A 13,541-nucleotide genomic window follows, 5' to 3' on the forward strand; every position below is an offset into this window, starting at 1 on the left:
CCTGGTGCTCCACCATGGAGAACGTATAGAGAAACACCACGCTGAGGCTTCGTCTACATGAATTTCTTCTGAAAACGCTGTGTGTACACACTCTCATGTTCAATAGTTTTCCAAAAGTTGCTCATCCACACTGAAACATCTGCAAAAGATCACGTCCCTGTACAGCGCACGAGCCCCATGTAAGACTCTTCGACCCGCGCCGTTTCCACCCAAACATTATAAATGTTGTAGTTCACTCTCAGTTCACCTTTTACTTTATTATAAATAAACAATACTGTGATTTCGTATTTTTTCACTGTTGGACCACATGGACTCTAAATGAGGGCAGATGTTTCCTGATGTTTCGATTTCTGCATCATCTTTTAAAACAAAGACTTTATTTATTTATTTATTTATTTATTTATTTATGCTAACTGGCAGTCGCAGCATCCTGCAGGTGTTTCTCCACAGTTCATCCTGGAGCTCGGCATCGTAGGAAGCTGGAGACGATTTCACAGGTTTTCCTTCATGAACGTAGCAGCTGCTGACGCCTTCAAAGTCCTGAGATGCAGCTGCGTACAGGACCGTGTCTGCTGCCTGCGCCGGCGTCTGCACACAAACCGAACGTGAACATCTCAGAATCTCAGTATGTATTTGGTAGGATTTGATCACATGACTGACTCAGCGATCAGACGAGTGAGCGTGGTGTCCTACCCTGAACAGCAGCCAGGCCACAGGTTTCAGCACCAGTTTCTCTGGAAAGCTCATGTAGCGGTACAGCTGTGTGTCCACCATGCCCGGGTCCACAGCGTTCACGGTCACGGCGTATCCACCACTCCGGAGCTCCTGATGGAGGCGATAGGTGAAGAGAAGCTGCGCCAGTTTACTCCGAGCGTACGAGGCGTGAGGGCAATAATCCTGCCTTCAGAACATACAGACACAAACATCATTAATAAAACTCACGTTTTTATAACACTAAGGGTTTGTATGTTTCTTCTGCCTCGCGCACGTACGTCCTGTGGAAGTCCTGCAGGTTTCGGTCAGACACGTAGTGCGCCGAAGAGCAAATGCTGATCACTCTAGAACATTCCTCCGTCCCAGAATGCACCAGTGAGTCCAAAAGCAGGCGAGTCAAGAGAAAGTGACTCAGGTAGTTAATGGAGAAGTGAAGCTCTAAACCATCGTCTGATTTCTGCTCTGGGACGAGCATGACGCCCCCTGCAGGAGAAACACACTCAGGTGTTAGCATCATTCCCGAGACTCTCTTCACCTGAAGCTCCAGGTTATTATATCATAACACACCTCCTGCACTTCCTGTAATCTGAGATCTCAGTATGAACACCTGAGCTCATCTCACTGCTGCTGATCAAACACAAACTCCACGTGGATTCAGGAGCAGGAGGGAATGGATCTCACCGTTGTTGATGAGGAGGTGTAAGGGAAGTTTTCGTTCCTTAAACCGGCGCACAAAATCTCGCACGGAGCTCTGAGATGCCAGATCCACAAACTCAAAGTCCACTGAACGAATACAAAACACACAAAACCATAAGAGAAGAAAGGTGAAGATTTAACTCATGAAGAAAGTTACAGCCTGAAAGTCTTCACCTGAACTTATATTCACTCACAACAGCATTAAAGTACAAAAACAACACACACGAGTTCCTGAGTTTCTATCAAACTTCTGAGGACTTCAAAGCTCCATATCAGAACATTGTGTACTAATGTCTGAACAAGCATCTGGACCAGCATGTGGACTCCCATCTAAATTAGCATGTGGACCAGCGTCTAGACCAGCGTCTGGACCAGCGTCTGGACCAGCATGTGGACTCCCATCTAAATTAGCATGTGGACCAGCGTCTAGACTTCAGAGATTGAGGAGAAGATGAGGGGGCATGGACGGAGTGAAGTTTATCTCGTCCATAAAGCAGAGACAAAACAATTCAGAATAAACCTTCACTAATGTTTTAAATGAAATATTACTTTAAACTAATAAACATATCTGTGTAAACATGATCTAAAACCCTGCAGCTGGAGAAACCCACCGTGAGCTTCAGCGCATTCTTTATGAAGTCTTTCCATTACTACCAGGCCTTGATGTTCATCATGAGATGCTGGAGGAAAAACAGAAAGTAAAGAAAATCTGAAACATGATGTAATTCCTGTTTTTTTATGCTTTATTAGTGGGTTTAAGAATCTCAGAATCTTGTGTGATCATTTGTGCAGATATCTGAGCACAATCAGAGGAACAGTGTGTAGATGTTTGAGTAGGAGCTTCACTGCTTTGCTCCTGGTGATTAACAGCTTGCTGGTGGTAAGAAAATGAGTGAACCCTTTTCAATAAGGGAATAGACTCCGCCTCTGTCTGTGGGATGGACAGTGAGGGATTAGACTCCGCCTCTGTCTGTGGGATGGGCAGTGAGGGATTTGACTCCGCCTCTGTCTGTACAGGTTGTGCTTACAGGTCAGTCTGCAGGACAGATTCTATTCTACTGGACGTGTTGTATAGGACAGATTCAGTAAACGTGGATTTGGACACTGGAAGGAAACTGGAGGACACAGAGGAAACCTGATAGGTTGTAATTACAGTACAACAGCAGCCGAATCAGGTGACAACTCATCACCAAAAGTATATGGACGCCTGTGCAGGTGTGTGTTACCTATAATCACGTGCATTCCCAGATTTATGAGTCGCTTCACTATCTCGTATCCGATGCCACGTGATCCTCCTGTAACTATGGCAACCTTTCCATGCTGATCTGGCAAAACTGTAATAAATAATAATAATAATAAGAGTAAATCAATAAGAACAGGTATGATCAGTGTGGAGGTATTTCCTCCTAATTCCCATTTAAAGTGCACTACATGTTTATTATCAAATGAGCTGCTATGTGATGCTCTTTTGGGACAAATACACTAATAATAATAATAATAATAATAATAATAATAATAATAATAATAATAAGAAGAAGAAGAAGAAGAAGAAGAAGAAGAAGAAAGGGCACTAGATGTTTAGTTAGATGCAGTTTGGGATGAAGTCTGGTGTCCCTGCACGTGAAAGTAATCAGTGTAATTCTGCTGTAAGATTATTGTATTTTTATATGAACGAGTTTAAACTCTAACCTGGAGAAATAAAAGGTCTGTGGATGAGCTGATAAAGTAGAAGCTTCATGCCAACCGCGTAAAGTCTCAAAACAGACATGATGTAGGAGAAAATCGCCATGACTGCTACAGCCACGCCCCCCGGACAACACTGACCAATCAGACTCAGAGCGCGCTGTGAGCCACGTGACACACAGATACCGCTGACAAATCAGAATCAGAGCGCTGTGTGCCACGTGACACACAGATACCGCTGACCAATCAGATTCGGATCGCGTTGTGAGCCACGTGACACACAGGTACAGCTGATAAAAAAAAAAAAAAAACGATGAATGTATTGATTTTATTAATTAAATGTATTAATTTACACTACTTATTTATTTATTTATTTATTTATTTATTTATTTATTTATTGTTTATTTGGAACTTGATTGTACATGACTTCCATCCTGGGCAGTATTTGTGTGTGTGTGTGTGTGTGTGTGTGTGTGTGTGTGTGTGTGTGTGTGTGTGATCCTTCCTCCTTCCAGGTTCTACAAGACTTTCATTAATAAATATGACACGTGACACCTTTTATGTTAAACACCAACGAACAGCCTGATCATGTGTAGATCCCCTTATTATACCTAAACAGCTCCAGTGAAGCCTGGACTCTACAAGACCTCTGAAAGTGTGCTGATGTACCTGGTACCAACACCAGCCAGGTCCAGCAGAATGCCTCTAAAACCAGAGCCTTCCATCTGATCAGACTGGTGTTCAGAGAGCCTGCACTCATACTGTCATAGTCTTTGGTGATCCAGGTGTCACCTCTTAACCTCATCAAAACATCATTCTCTCAGACACATCACATGTTTTTATGCTTCATGTGTGTCTTCACTTCTGTGTCCCAACATGGCACCAATCACAAATCACAGTCCTCCATCATATACAGGGAGTGTGTGTGTGTGTGTGTGTGTGTGTGTGTGTGTTCTTACATTATATAAGAGTAAGAATGAAAGATTATTTCATATAATACATTTACAGATACTTTATATGTAATTACACGAGTTTACACACATACATAAATAAATCATAGCGCCGTGAATCACATACTGCAGAGAAATCACACTCAGATGTAAGGATGAGAAAAGAAAAGAAAAGAAAAGAAAAGAAAAGAAAAGAAAAGAATCTGAACCGGACTTTAATTCTCATAAATCTGATTATTAATATTTCTGTTTTTCTGTGATTTGTGTTACAGATACGCGGCTTTAAAACGCAAGAAGGAACTAATACTTGTTTATGTCCTAAATACCACTCGTGCTCTAGCTTCGTGCACTCCCTAGGGGGCGCCATCACTGAGATCTGTGTTGTATGTAGTGCACTCGCTGGAGAAACAGAAGCGGTTTGGGATTCGGCCCGAGAGAGTAAACACAGAGAGGTTCTTCTTCTGATCCTGAACTATGTGTGAAGTTCCTGTTTCAGACCCAGATCCAGCAGAGAAGGTGAGGAACTGCTCTTTATTCTCTCTAACACTTCATTACTGTAGGAATTGTGTTGATATTGTTACCTGTAGTATTATAGTTATATTAGTGTTATAGAATTGTGCATTCTGGTGAAAGTGAATTAATGCACAGTTTATAAAAGCAGGAAAACAGAAGATATTTGTAAATTAAAGTGTAATGTTGACTGTTTCAATGCTGGTGTATTTACTGCATTTACAAATATTACACATTCATTCATTTAAGATTATTTATCACAAATATGCAGAATAAAACATGCAGTGAAACGTGAACCTGAAACGTGTGCATTAGAGAAAATCAACTATTAATATAAAAGAAAAGAGCACTAAAAAGAGTGCAATAATTTATTCATTCATTCATTTATTCATTCATTCATTTATTCATTCATTTATTCATTCATTCATTCATTCATTCATTCATTCATTCATTTATTCATTCATTTATTCATTCATTTATTCATTCATTCATTCATTTATCTTCAGTGTTTTCTCCTGGTCCAGGGTCAGTATAGATCTGGAACACTGGCAGGAATTCCTCTTGAGAAACAACACACACACACACACACACACACACACACACACACACACACACACACACACACAGGGGCAATTCTGAGGTCAAGGTCCGATCCCACATGTTCTTGTTCATTCCAGATGTAACCTGTGTTAATAAGCTCCACTCTTCTAAGAAAGCTTTCCACTAGATTTCAAAGGGTGCACATACTTTTAAAGCATGTACTTTATACCTGCTTTGTTTCTGCGTTATATATTACTGCTCTTTGATCCCACTCACGTTCACCGGACTTGAGTGTTGGAGCATGCTGGGTAATATTTTATTGCAGTGTTGTTAGAGGAACCATCTCAGGAACTTGATCTTTTCCAGACTGATCGATGACTCCATCCTGCTGTGAGGTTCAGGACCACATGGTGTTCTTCAGTACTGTAGAAGAACCAGGCTCCTCCTCCTACTTCTCCTCTGATGATGATGATGCTGGCGCTCAAAACCCTGAGGTAGTACCTGAGTGTGTGTGTGTGTGTGTGTGTGTGTGTGTGTGTGTTCTCCTGGTTAATAGTAAACACGTTATTGTTCATTTGATGTTTGTTGATGTTTTGCAGGTTTTTGCTCGTATTGTTGGTCCTGAGTGTTTCAAACGCCAGAGACGCCACTTCCAAACCCAACTTCATACTCATGATGGTTGACGACCTGGGGATCGGGGACGTCGGTTGCTATGGGAACGATACGATCAGGTGACTAGGCGTTTTCTGCAGTTAATTTCCGGATTGACTGAAGGACTCATTCAGATGTTTGACGCCGTGTTTGTGGTCAGAACCCCGAACGTGGACAGGTTGGCGAGGGAGGGCGTGATGCTGACTCAGCACGTCTCTGCCGCACCTCTGTGTACCCCGAGCCGAGCGGCCTTCATGACCGGACGCTACCCTCTGCGGTCAGGTGTGTACTGTACCTGCAAGAGTTCACTCTTCACGTGTGTGTGTGCAATACGTGGGGTTTCAGTTTGTCTGAAGTCGAGTGCAGAAGTTTTGGCACCTTACAGCACAAATTAGTGAGCACTGAGTGATGTTTGGAAATGAAATCTATAGGAATGCTGTAGAATGTTTAACCGTGGAGCTCCTCACCCTTCCTCACGTCGTTTTAGATCATAAATATAATGCAGAACATCTGTATTCCCTTCAATACCACCAGGAAACAGTGACTTTTATTAGTGAGCCTCTGGTGAGAGACTTCAGCGATGTGGTAGAGCAGGAACAGCAGGTGTCACCTCATAACTGTGATGCTCTCGTGTCACTCCTGGTGCCAGATCTCCTCAACGGTGTTAAAAGCTGGATCATCATCTTCAGGAAGAGGGTGAAGTCTGCATATATGGCGAGTAGGGTGAGATTCCAGCAAGAAACATCATAGCAGCACGTGGAGAGAACAGCACCAGCTGCACTGTTCCTGATCTACACTACGTCTTTTGGCACACAGTCTTATGAAGGTCGGTGCTCCCTGTGACTGTGCGTGCAGTCTTGCTGCCATCTGTTGGCATATTACAAAACTAGTTTCCAAACCTTTTGAACTATGACCTCGTGTATCTTCTTTTAACAACAGGAATGTGAATTTCTCCAGTCACCTCCTACATCAGCACTGCTTCCAGTCTTCTCTCCAACACACAGGCTTGTTTATAGGATTAATCAGATCTTCCTCCCTGCTCAGTGTCCTCGTCCTTCTGATGCTGGGAATTCGCCAGGCACCTCTCTTTGCAGATGTTTTTGTTGGATGCTGAAACTATTTGTGAGATCTGTGAGGAGGAGAAACCGTGTATAAACTTTCAATCTCATCCCACCATCTCTAGAACCTTCCCAGCATTTCAGCGCAGGTTTTTTAAAACCTTCTTGTTGTCTTGATGTTTTTTTCTCGTCTTGATTGTTCCAAGATTCCTTGTAGATCACCACATCATAACTGCACCAAAATCTTCTTTCTGAACAGGAGCCTATTCAAGAGCCTTTTCAAGTGTCTGCTGATGGTCTTCACAAACCAAAAGGCATCCCCACACACTCCAAGACCTTATCAGCCTTGAGATAAAAAGCCAGTGAGAAAGTTAGACAAATGAGACAACCTCATAAACATGTCCATCACAGGAACAGCAGGTGCCCAGGAGGGGCCCAGGAGGTGCCACCACTGTCAGATGATGTTCTTTCAGCTTTTAAGCAGTTTACAGATAAAGTATTTTGTTTTCTGAAAACAAGTGAAATATACAGATGTTTTTTAGGTTGCTTACTGCTCTGGAGAAGAGAATTCACCATCTCCACAATCTCCCTCTCATTCTCCAGTAATCTTCAGTTAGCAGTTATGTGAATTATTTAAGGAGTGAGAATCTCTGAGCTTCAGGAAGTGTGTTTTTTAAAGGATGATTTTTTCGGCCCCAGCCTCATGAACATCTGGTTCTCCTTATCGAGGTATTAGAACTTGAGCACAGTTTGTTCTTCAGAACAACGAACAATAAATAACAATAAAACGTTCTTTACTTCTGCATTACCTTCATTCAGATAAACTTCATGATCTGGAGTGTGTATGAAACAATCAGGATGGTTCTTATGAATGTAAATGTATTGATGAAGGTGGTGTGAACTTAATATAATATAATATAATAATAAGGTTTTGGAAGTACTGGAAGAGTGCAGGTGATCCTGTTCCTCGGCGCTTCAGGAGGACTTCCTCCAAACGAAACCACGTTTGCCAAAGTCCTACAAAAGCAGGGCTACACTACAGGGATTGTGGGTAAGAGATGCTTCTGAATAATCTGCTGGTTCTTCTGTGTGTTTGGTGTGTAAAAGTTCTTGTATCCACTGGAAGTAGAACCTCACCTGCTAGCCCAAGAGACCTGCTAAGTTTTACAAATACTGAGGATTTTTTTAAATAAACCTCATGCAGAGCTTCAGAAGGTGCCGTGGTACCAGGAAACGCTGAAACCGTTAAACTTGGCCAAGAACTCCAGCAGTTCGATTATACTAGTAATGAAGCCTGTTAAATGAATTCTATGCTAGCTATGCTAAATGCTTAGCTGAAGAATGTTAGCCAGGAAGTAGCTCGCAAATGTAGAAGAAAATCAACAGATGAAAAATGCGAGACCTGCTGAAATCACCCACACATATAGCTAGATCCTACAGCCTTGGTGTTGGATTACTTCATCTTCCAGACCAAATGTTTTTCACTTCCAGCACTGTAAAGCTGAAGGCACCATGGAATAATCTTGTCTCAATCTCACGCTAGACTGTAGAGCTGATACAGAATCATACACAAAACTAAAAACATTCAGCAAGGGTGAATTCTGAGAGAGGAAACCCCTTGATCATGAGAAAGATCAGACTGGTTCCTCCAGGCTGATATTTGTAGTCTGTAGGTCTATAGATGTTCTTGTTACCTTCAGCTGGTCAGCACTTTCACATGGTCTTGGGTTCTTGGTTGTTATCGAGGGGTTTAGCAGTTAATCACATCTCCTTCACTCTCTCAGGAAAGTGGCACTTGGGTGTGAGCTGTAAGAGCAGGAATGATCACTGCCATCACCCCAACAGCCACGGGTTCGACTACTTCTATGGTCTTCCCTTCACACTGTTCGAAGACTGCAAACCTGGAAACGGCTCCTTCGTGCTAAACGACCTTCAGGAGCTGCTGTGGAACATTTCTATGCTAATAGCACTGGCGCTGCTGACGCTAATCACGGCTAAAATCACAGGACTTCTGGAATTCAGCTCCAGGACGCTCGTCTTCTTAGTCGTTGTTTACGCTCTTGGTTTTTTGACTTGGTACATTCCGTTCGCGTTTCTACGAACCTGGAATTGCATCATCATGAGGAACCAGGATGTAGTGGAACAACCGGTGAACCTGGACACGCTGAGTGAGAAGATGATGACAGAGGCGGAGCAGTTTGTGGAGAGGTGAGATCTACGCTCGTACATATTTTATACTTTTAATCATTTTTAAAGTATTTATACCTCTTTAGTGACTCGATTCTTTGAATCTCGTTCATCAAAATGAACATCTCAGACCAGAGGATTCATGAGATGAACTACTATTCGGTTTCCTGTCCATAACCTGTGGAGATCTTGTGATGGTTTGCTCGTGTACGTCCAGTAGAAAATGAAGAAATCACGCTTTGTTCTTCTAAATCCCATTAAAGACTCATTAAAAATGGACGACTCGTTCATGAAGGACCATCACTCATCACACAGCAATGTGCAGAACGTCCTCCAGACAAGTTCTGTTATATTATTCCAGTTACACTGCTCTCATCCTGACCACTTTTATCTGTTTGTGCAGGAACCAGAACAGACCCTTTCTGCTGTTTCTGTCTCTACCTCACGTCCACACGCCGCTCTTCATCTCTGAACAGTTTGCAGGAAAAAGCAAACACGGCCTTTATGGCGACATCGTGGAGGAAGTGGACTGGATGATCGGTGGGTGGAGTCTGCACCTGGTAATTCTGGTGCATGTTATTTTGCTATGAGATGCTTCAGATGACAGGATTTCTCCTCCTGCAGGTAGAATGGTGAGTGTTGTCGAGAAGCTGAATCTTTCTGAAAAGACTCTGATGTACTTCACGTCTGATCACGGAGGAGACATCTGGGTTTCGGACTCACAAGGCCATATTGGAGGCTGGAATGGAATTTATCGAGGTGAAATGCAAAGGTTTATTTTCCAGAACACACATCTCCACTAGATATCAAATCACCAGTAAAAACGGACTCGTTACACCTACAGAACTCCATGAGAGGTGAAGTTCACAGAATGAGGGTGGAGTTCGGAAAGGACGCTTCATTATAACACCGTTGTTTTATTACAGTAGCAGAAATATTTCTTCTGCAAACGTTCCTCAGTTCCTCAGTGAGCTGCTGGTCGACGCTGCTGGTTCACTCCTGTCTCGGACAAGTGACTTGTGTGAGGATTATAATGAATAAATACGATGTGCTATCAAAAGGTTTGGAGACTGACGGTGTACCTGGTGCTGTTCTGACCCACGTGCGTTACCACGTCTGCGATTTGATCACGGACAGTAAGTTAGAACAGAGAGTGAAATTCTGTGTAAAACTGAGCGAATCTGCCACAGAGACATTTGACGTGACGTACGTTTGGTGTTTTGAGCTGCACGTGCGGTTTAAGAGCGAAAGAGCGTCGCTGGAAGACATGAGATCAGAAAGACCTTCAACGATCATCCGAGAACGATCCACACGATCTCACACCCACACCCACAGCCACACTACTCTCCAGATTCAGACTCCTCCCTTTTCCCTATGATGAAGATCCGGCTCGCTGTTTTGACACCGTTGCGGAGGTCCGGAGTGAATCTCAGAAGGAACTTGACCTGCTTAAAAAGTAGACTTCCAGTACACGTTCCAGAACACAGGGGGCGCTGTTTTACTGTACAAATGACTATTATAAAGGCGGTCGTGTGGAAACAAACACACAGAGTACTTTTCTGTAAACAGAGCGAGTCTCCAAACTTTCCGTCACGACCTCTTAACTGCACATTACTCCATCTTTCCTCTTGTCTCTGAGTGCGATCACATGGTATCAGCATTAATTCCACTTACTCAGGGTTTGATCTGTTCTGTTCAGGTGGGAAAAACATGGCTGCCTGGGAAGGAGCGATCCGAGTTCCAGGAATATTCCGCTGGACAAATCGTCTCCCTGCAGGAAAAACTGTTAACGAGCCGACAAGTTTAATGGACATTTTCCCGACCGTGGTGAAACTGGCAGGAGCGCAGCTGCCGAACGACAGGCCAGTAAACGACTGACACAAAAAATAAACGAGTGACTATCGATCTGATCTGTGTGTTCCTGCTGAGAACTTCAGACCACATTCCAGTCTCCTGCTCTACAATGCAATATACTGTAGAGGTTTAAATAGCATCTAGTGAGAAATTAATGAATTGCACATAATTACTGTGTGTGTGTGTGTGTGTGTGTGTGTGTGTGTGTGTGTGTGTGTGTGTGTGTTTCAGAATTCTGGATGGTCATGACCTGCTGCCGCTGTTGGAGGGAAAAACGACGCGTTCCAAGCATGAGTTCATGTTGCACTACTGTGGAGTTCATTTGAGTGCTGTTCGCTGGCATCCTCCTGACAGTGAGTCCACACACACACACACACACACACACACACACATACACACACTAACGGTTGTTTTTCTCGGTGTCCTCTCTTCAGGCAACTCCGTTTTTAAAGTTCACTTCTTCACTGCTAATTGTGACGGAACCGGACCCTGCCTGTGCCACGGCGACACCATCACACACCACGACCCGCCACTCATCTTCGATTTGACCTCTGACCCTTCGGAGTCGGTGCCCTTGACCGCGGAGACGGAGGAGCGTCATGGTGAGATCCTGCAGCGTGTACGTGAGGCGGTGCAGGAACACGGCCGCACCCTGACACTCCCCGAGAACCAGCTGTCATGGAGGAACACACTGTGGAGGCCGTGGTTACAGCCGTGCTGCGGCCTTTTCCCCTTCTGCAGCTGCGCAGAGACTTTTTAGTGTCAACCTAATCATAAATGCTGTAGAATAAAAAGGTCATGCTGTCCTTCAAAACTGTGTGTGTTGAAGATGTGTGTAAAAATCGTGCGAATCGTTTCCGAGGCCGTGTTTCGACTCCTCCTTCATCCTTCCTCAATTCACTCACTCCAGAATTTGGTTCTGATTTAACAGATGATTCGTTTTCTGTCCAATGTGTTCTGCTGAACCACGTTCTGGTTTCTATAGTAACGCATCATTCACAGGAGGTATTGCTGATGATCTACATACCCGAGGCTGATTAAAAATGTACATAACGGATATGGAATGAGTCTCCAGTGTCAGCGCTTCTGAGAAGAACAACCTCAGGGTCTTTTTAAAAACATCGGAGGAGTGAAGACTAACATCTGTCAATTTATTCCTTTATTTCTAGTGCCTGGATTCTGCTTTATATTGAGGATGAAAACACCAGTGTCCTTCAGGTGTAAAAGAATAATGTGTAACGCTTAAGCCCACAGTGAGGCGCTGTTTCACTCTTCCAGTGGATTCATTAATACTAACAGAATACATTAAATACGAATTAAATTGATGAATTAAATAGTGCAAGTAAAATAAACATTCTGATCTCAGAACCTCGTCTCATCCATCGACTCGCTGACGGAGAAACAGGAGGCCTCGCTCCTTCCTCCATCTCATTACAGTAATATTTTGGTCTGTTCTTTCATCTCAACCTGGTGATTTTCCAGGTAAATGTGGATCGTTTGGGGCCCCAGTGAGGGGCTCCTGGTGTGAGGATGTATACAGGGTTTTACGGTAACCACCAGAAACATCACACATTAAAAAGAACTCATGCAACATATGAATGTTTGTGTATTACAGCTGTTTCCCCTTAAGAACAGTTTCAGTAAAACCCCAATTGTGAAGTGGGTGGAGCTTAAAGCTGGCTTTATAGATTTTACATTTAAAACAATTTAGCAAACAATAAACAGTTTATTTTACATCTTAATCTACTACTATTATTTATTCGAAATAAAGAAATTGGACTAAAATGTTGACTAAATTACTGCGAAAGTGTAAATACTATAAACAGCGAGTGAACAATTTTAACCATCGTAACGCATAAACGCTAACTACAGGAGCTGATAGCAATAATTAGCAAAGTGCAGGCTAATAACACTGCAGCGTTTCTTCATAGCACAGGTTCTAAACACAGGAAATGGAACCCATTATCATCATAAAGGTGCAAAAGCTTTTCATCTGCAGGAAAAGTGACCTCTCAGATTTAACAGCTTCGACTGCCTGTGGAAACCATTAAAGTACAGCGTGTGTGTGTGTGTGTGTGTGTGTGTGTGTGTGTGTCGAATGAGAAGAATCTGTTTTTTAAACCCCTGATTGACGGTTTAATGATTAACTCCTGAGCAGAACCAGGTTTTGGACAACAGGCTGAAACCAGAAAAATCTCCACGTTTTGCTCATAATCACAAACACACACGTGACTTTAGCCACAAAAAAAGTCGTGTACGTGCAGTTTCTGCTTCCGTATTTTATTACGGTTAACATGAACATGTTCAGGATTCAGCTCGACTGTACATCAGGGTGAGAAATATAACATCAATCTATTATTGTTGTCCTTCATCAGTGTTTTGGAGTCACGTTTCACTGAAATGCAAACACTGTCCTCCCACTGAAAAGCTCGTTATAGAGAACCGATCATCTCCAGGACTTACTGCTGATTTATTTACTATTTATGCTCCTTAAACACTCTGAACTTGTTCTGCCCAAAAGCCCAAGCTCTCGTACCTGGTGGGTAAATCATCCAGAACGTGGAGTAGCCAAATACGACCTGAACTCTGGGGCACCATCTACATTTTATGAGAGTTGAAGGTTTATTGAGCATCTGCTGTGAGTGTGTTACACCACAGTGTGTATGAGCTGCTTCTGACCTGGGCCACGTCACTGCGG

General features: G+C 43.1%; 2 protein-coding genes across 4 annotated transcripts; one reads left to right on the top strand and one right to left on the bottom strand.

Annotated features, from left to right (window-relative positions):
- Positions 1-223: 223 nt before the first annotated feature.
- Positions 224-3,255, bottom strand: LOC124379833 (dehydrogenase/reductase SDR family member on chromosome X-like). 2 transcript variants are annotated; one of them, XM_046840418.1, is made up of 7 exons: positions 3,100-3,255; positions 2,637-2,744; positions 2,022-2,090; positions 1,396-1,497; positions 993-1,197; positions 694-901; positions 224-588 (listed from the first exon to the last, which is right to left on the bottom strand). In XM_046840418.1, the coding sequence occupies exons 1-7, from the start codon at positions 3,197-3,199 to the stop codon at positions 397-399; spliced, it is 984 nt and encodes a 327-aa protein (XP_046696374.1). In that variant the 5' UTR covers positions 3,200-3,255; the 3' UTR covers positions 224-396. The 2 variants fall into 2 exon arrangements, with proteins under 2 accessions (XP_046696374.1, XP_046696381.1); XM_046840425.1 differs by lacking the exon at positions 1,396-1,497.
- A 103-nt stretch (positions 3,256-3,358) lies between these two features.
- On the top strand, positions 3,359-11,657 carry arsh (arylsulfatase H). 2 transcript variants are annotated; one of them, XM_046840039.1, is made up of 12 exons: positions 3,359-3,377; positions 4,316-4,559; positions 5,460-5,587; positions 5,693-5,824; positions 5,905-6,026; positions 7,731-7,853; positions 8,587-9,010; positions 9,393-9,529; positions 9,614-9,748; positions 10,689-10,851; positions 11,075-11,196; positions 11,278-11,657. In XM_046840039.1, the coding sequence occupies exons 3-12, from the start codon at positions 5,556-5,558 to the stop codon at positions 11,601-11,603; spliced, it is 1,716 nt and encodes a 571-aa protein (XP_046695995.1). In that variant the 5' UTR covers positions 3,359-3,377; positions 4,316-4,559; positions 5,460-5,555; the 3' UTR covers positions 11,604-11,657. The 2 variants fall into 2 exon arrangements, with proteins under 2 accessions (XP_046695995.1, XP_046695987.1); XM_046840031.1 differs by lacking the exon at positions 3,359-3,377 and having other exon boundaries at positions 4,293-4,559.
- The last annotated feature ends 1,884 nt before the right edge of the window (positions 11,658-13,541 follow it).

This window comes from Silurus meridionalis, chromosome 3 (genome assembly GCF_014805685.1).
Source record: "Silurus meridionalis isolate SWU-2019-XX chromosome 3, ASM1480568v1, whole genome shotgun sequence".
In the NCBI taxonomy this organism is placed as follows: Eukaryota; Metazoa; Chordata; class Actinopteri; order Siluriformes; family Siluridae; genus Silurus; species Silurus meridionalis.

Coding starts and splice junctions, on each gene's coding strand:
- LOC124379833 (XM_046840418.1), bottom strand. CDS start 3,199: ATGGCGATTTTCTCCTACATCATGTCTGTTTTGAGACTTTACGCGGTT. Junction 2,091..2,636: donor GGGAATGCACGTGATTATAG/GTAACACACACC, acceptor TTTTTCCTCCAG/CATCTCATGATGAACATCAA. Junction 1,198..1,395: donor ACACCTCCTCATCAACAACG/GTGAGATCCATT, acceptor TTTCTCCTGCAG/GGGGCGTCATGCTCGTCCCA.
- arsh (XM_046840039.1), top strand. CDS start 5,556: ATGATGATGATGCTGGCGCTCAAAACCCTGAG. Junction 9,011..9,392: donor GCGGAGCAGTTTGTGGAGAG/GTGAGATCTACG, acceptor CTGTTTGTGCAG/GAACCAGAACAGACCCTTTC. Junction 9,530..9,613: donor GGAAGTGGACTGGATGATCG/GTGGGTGGAGTC, acceptor CTCCTCCTGCAG/GTAGAATGGTGAGTGTTGTC.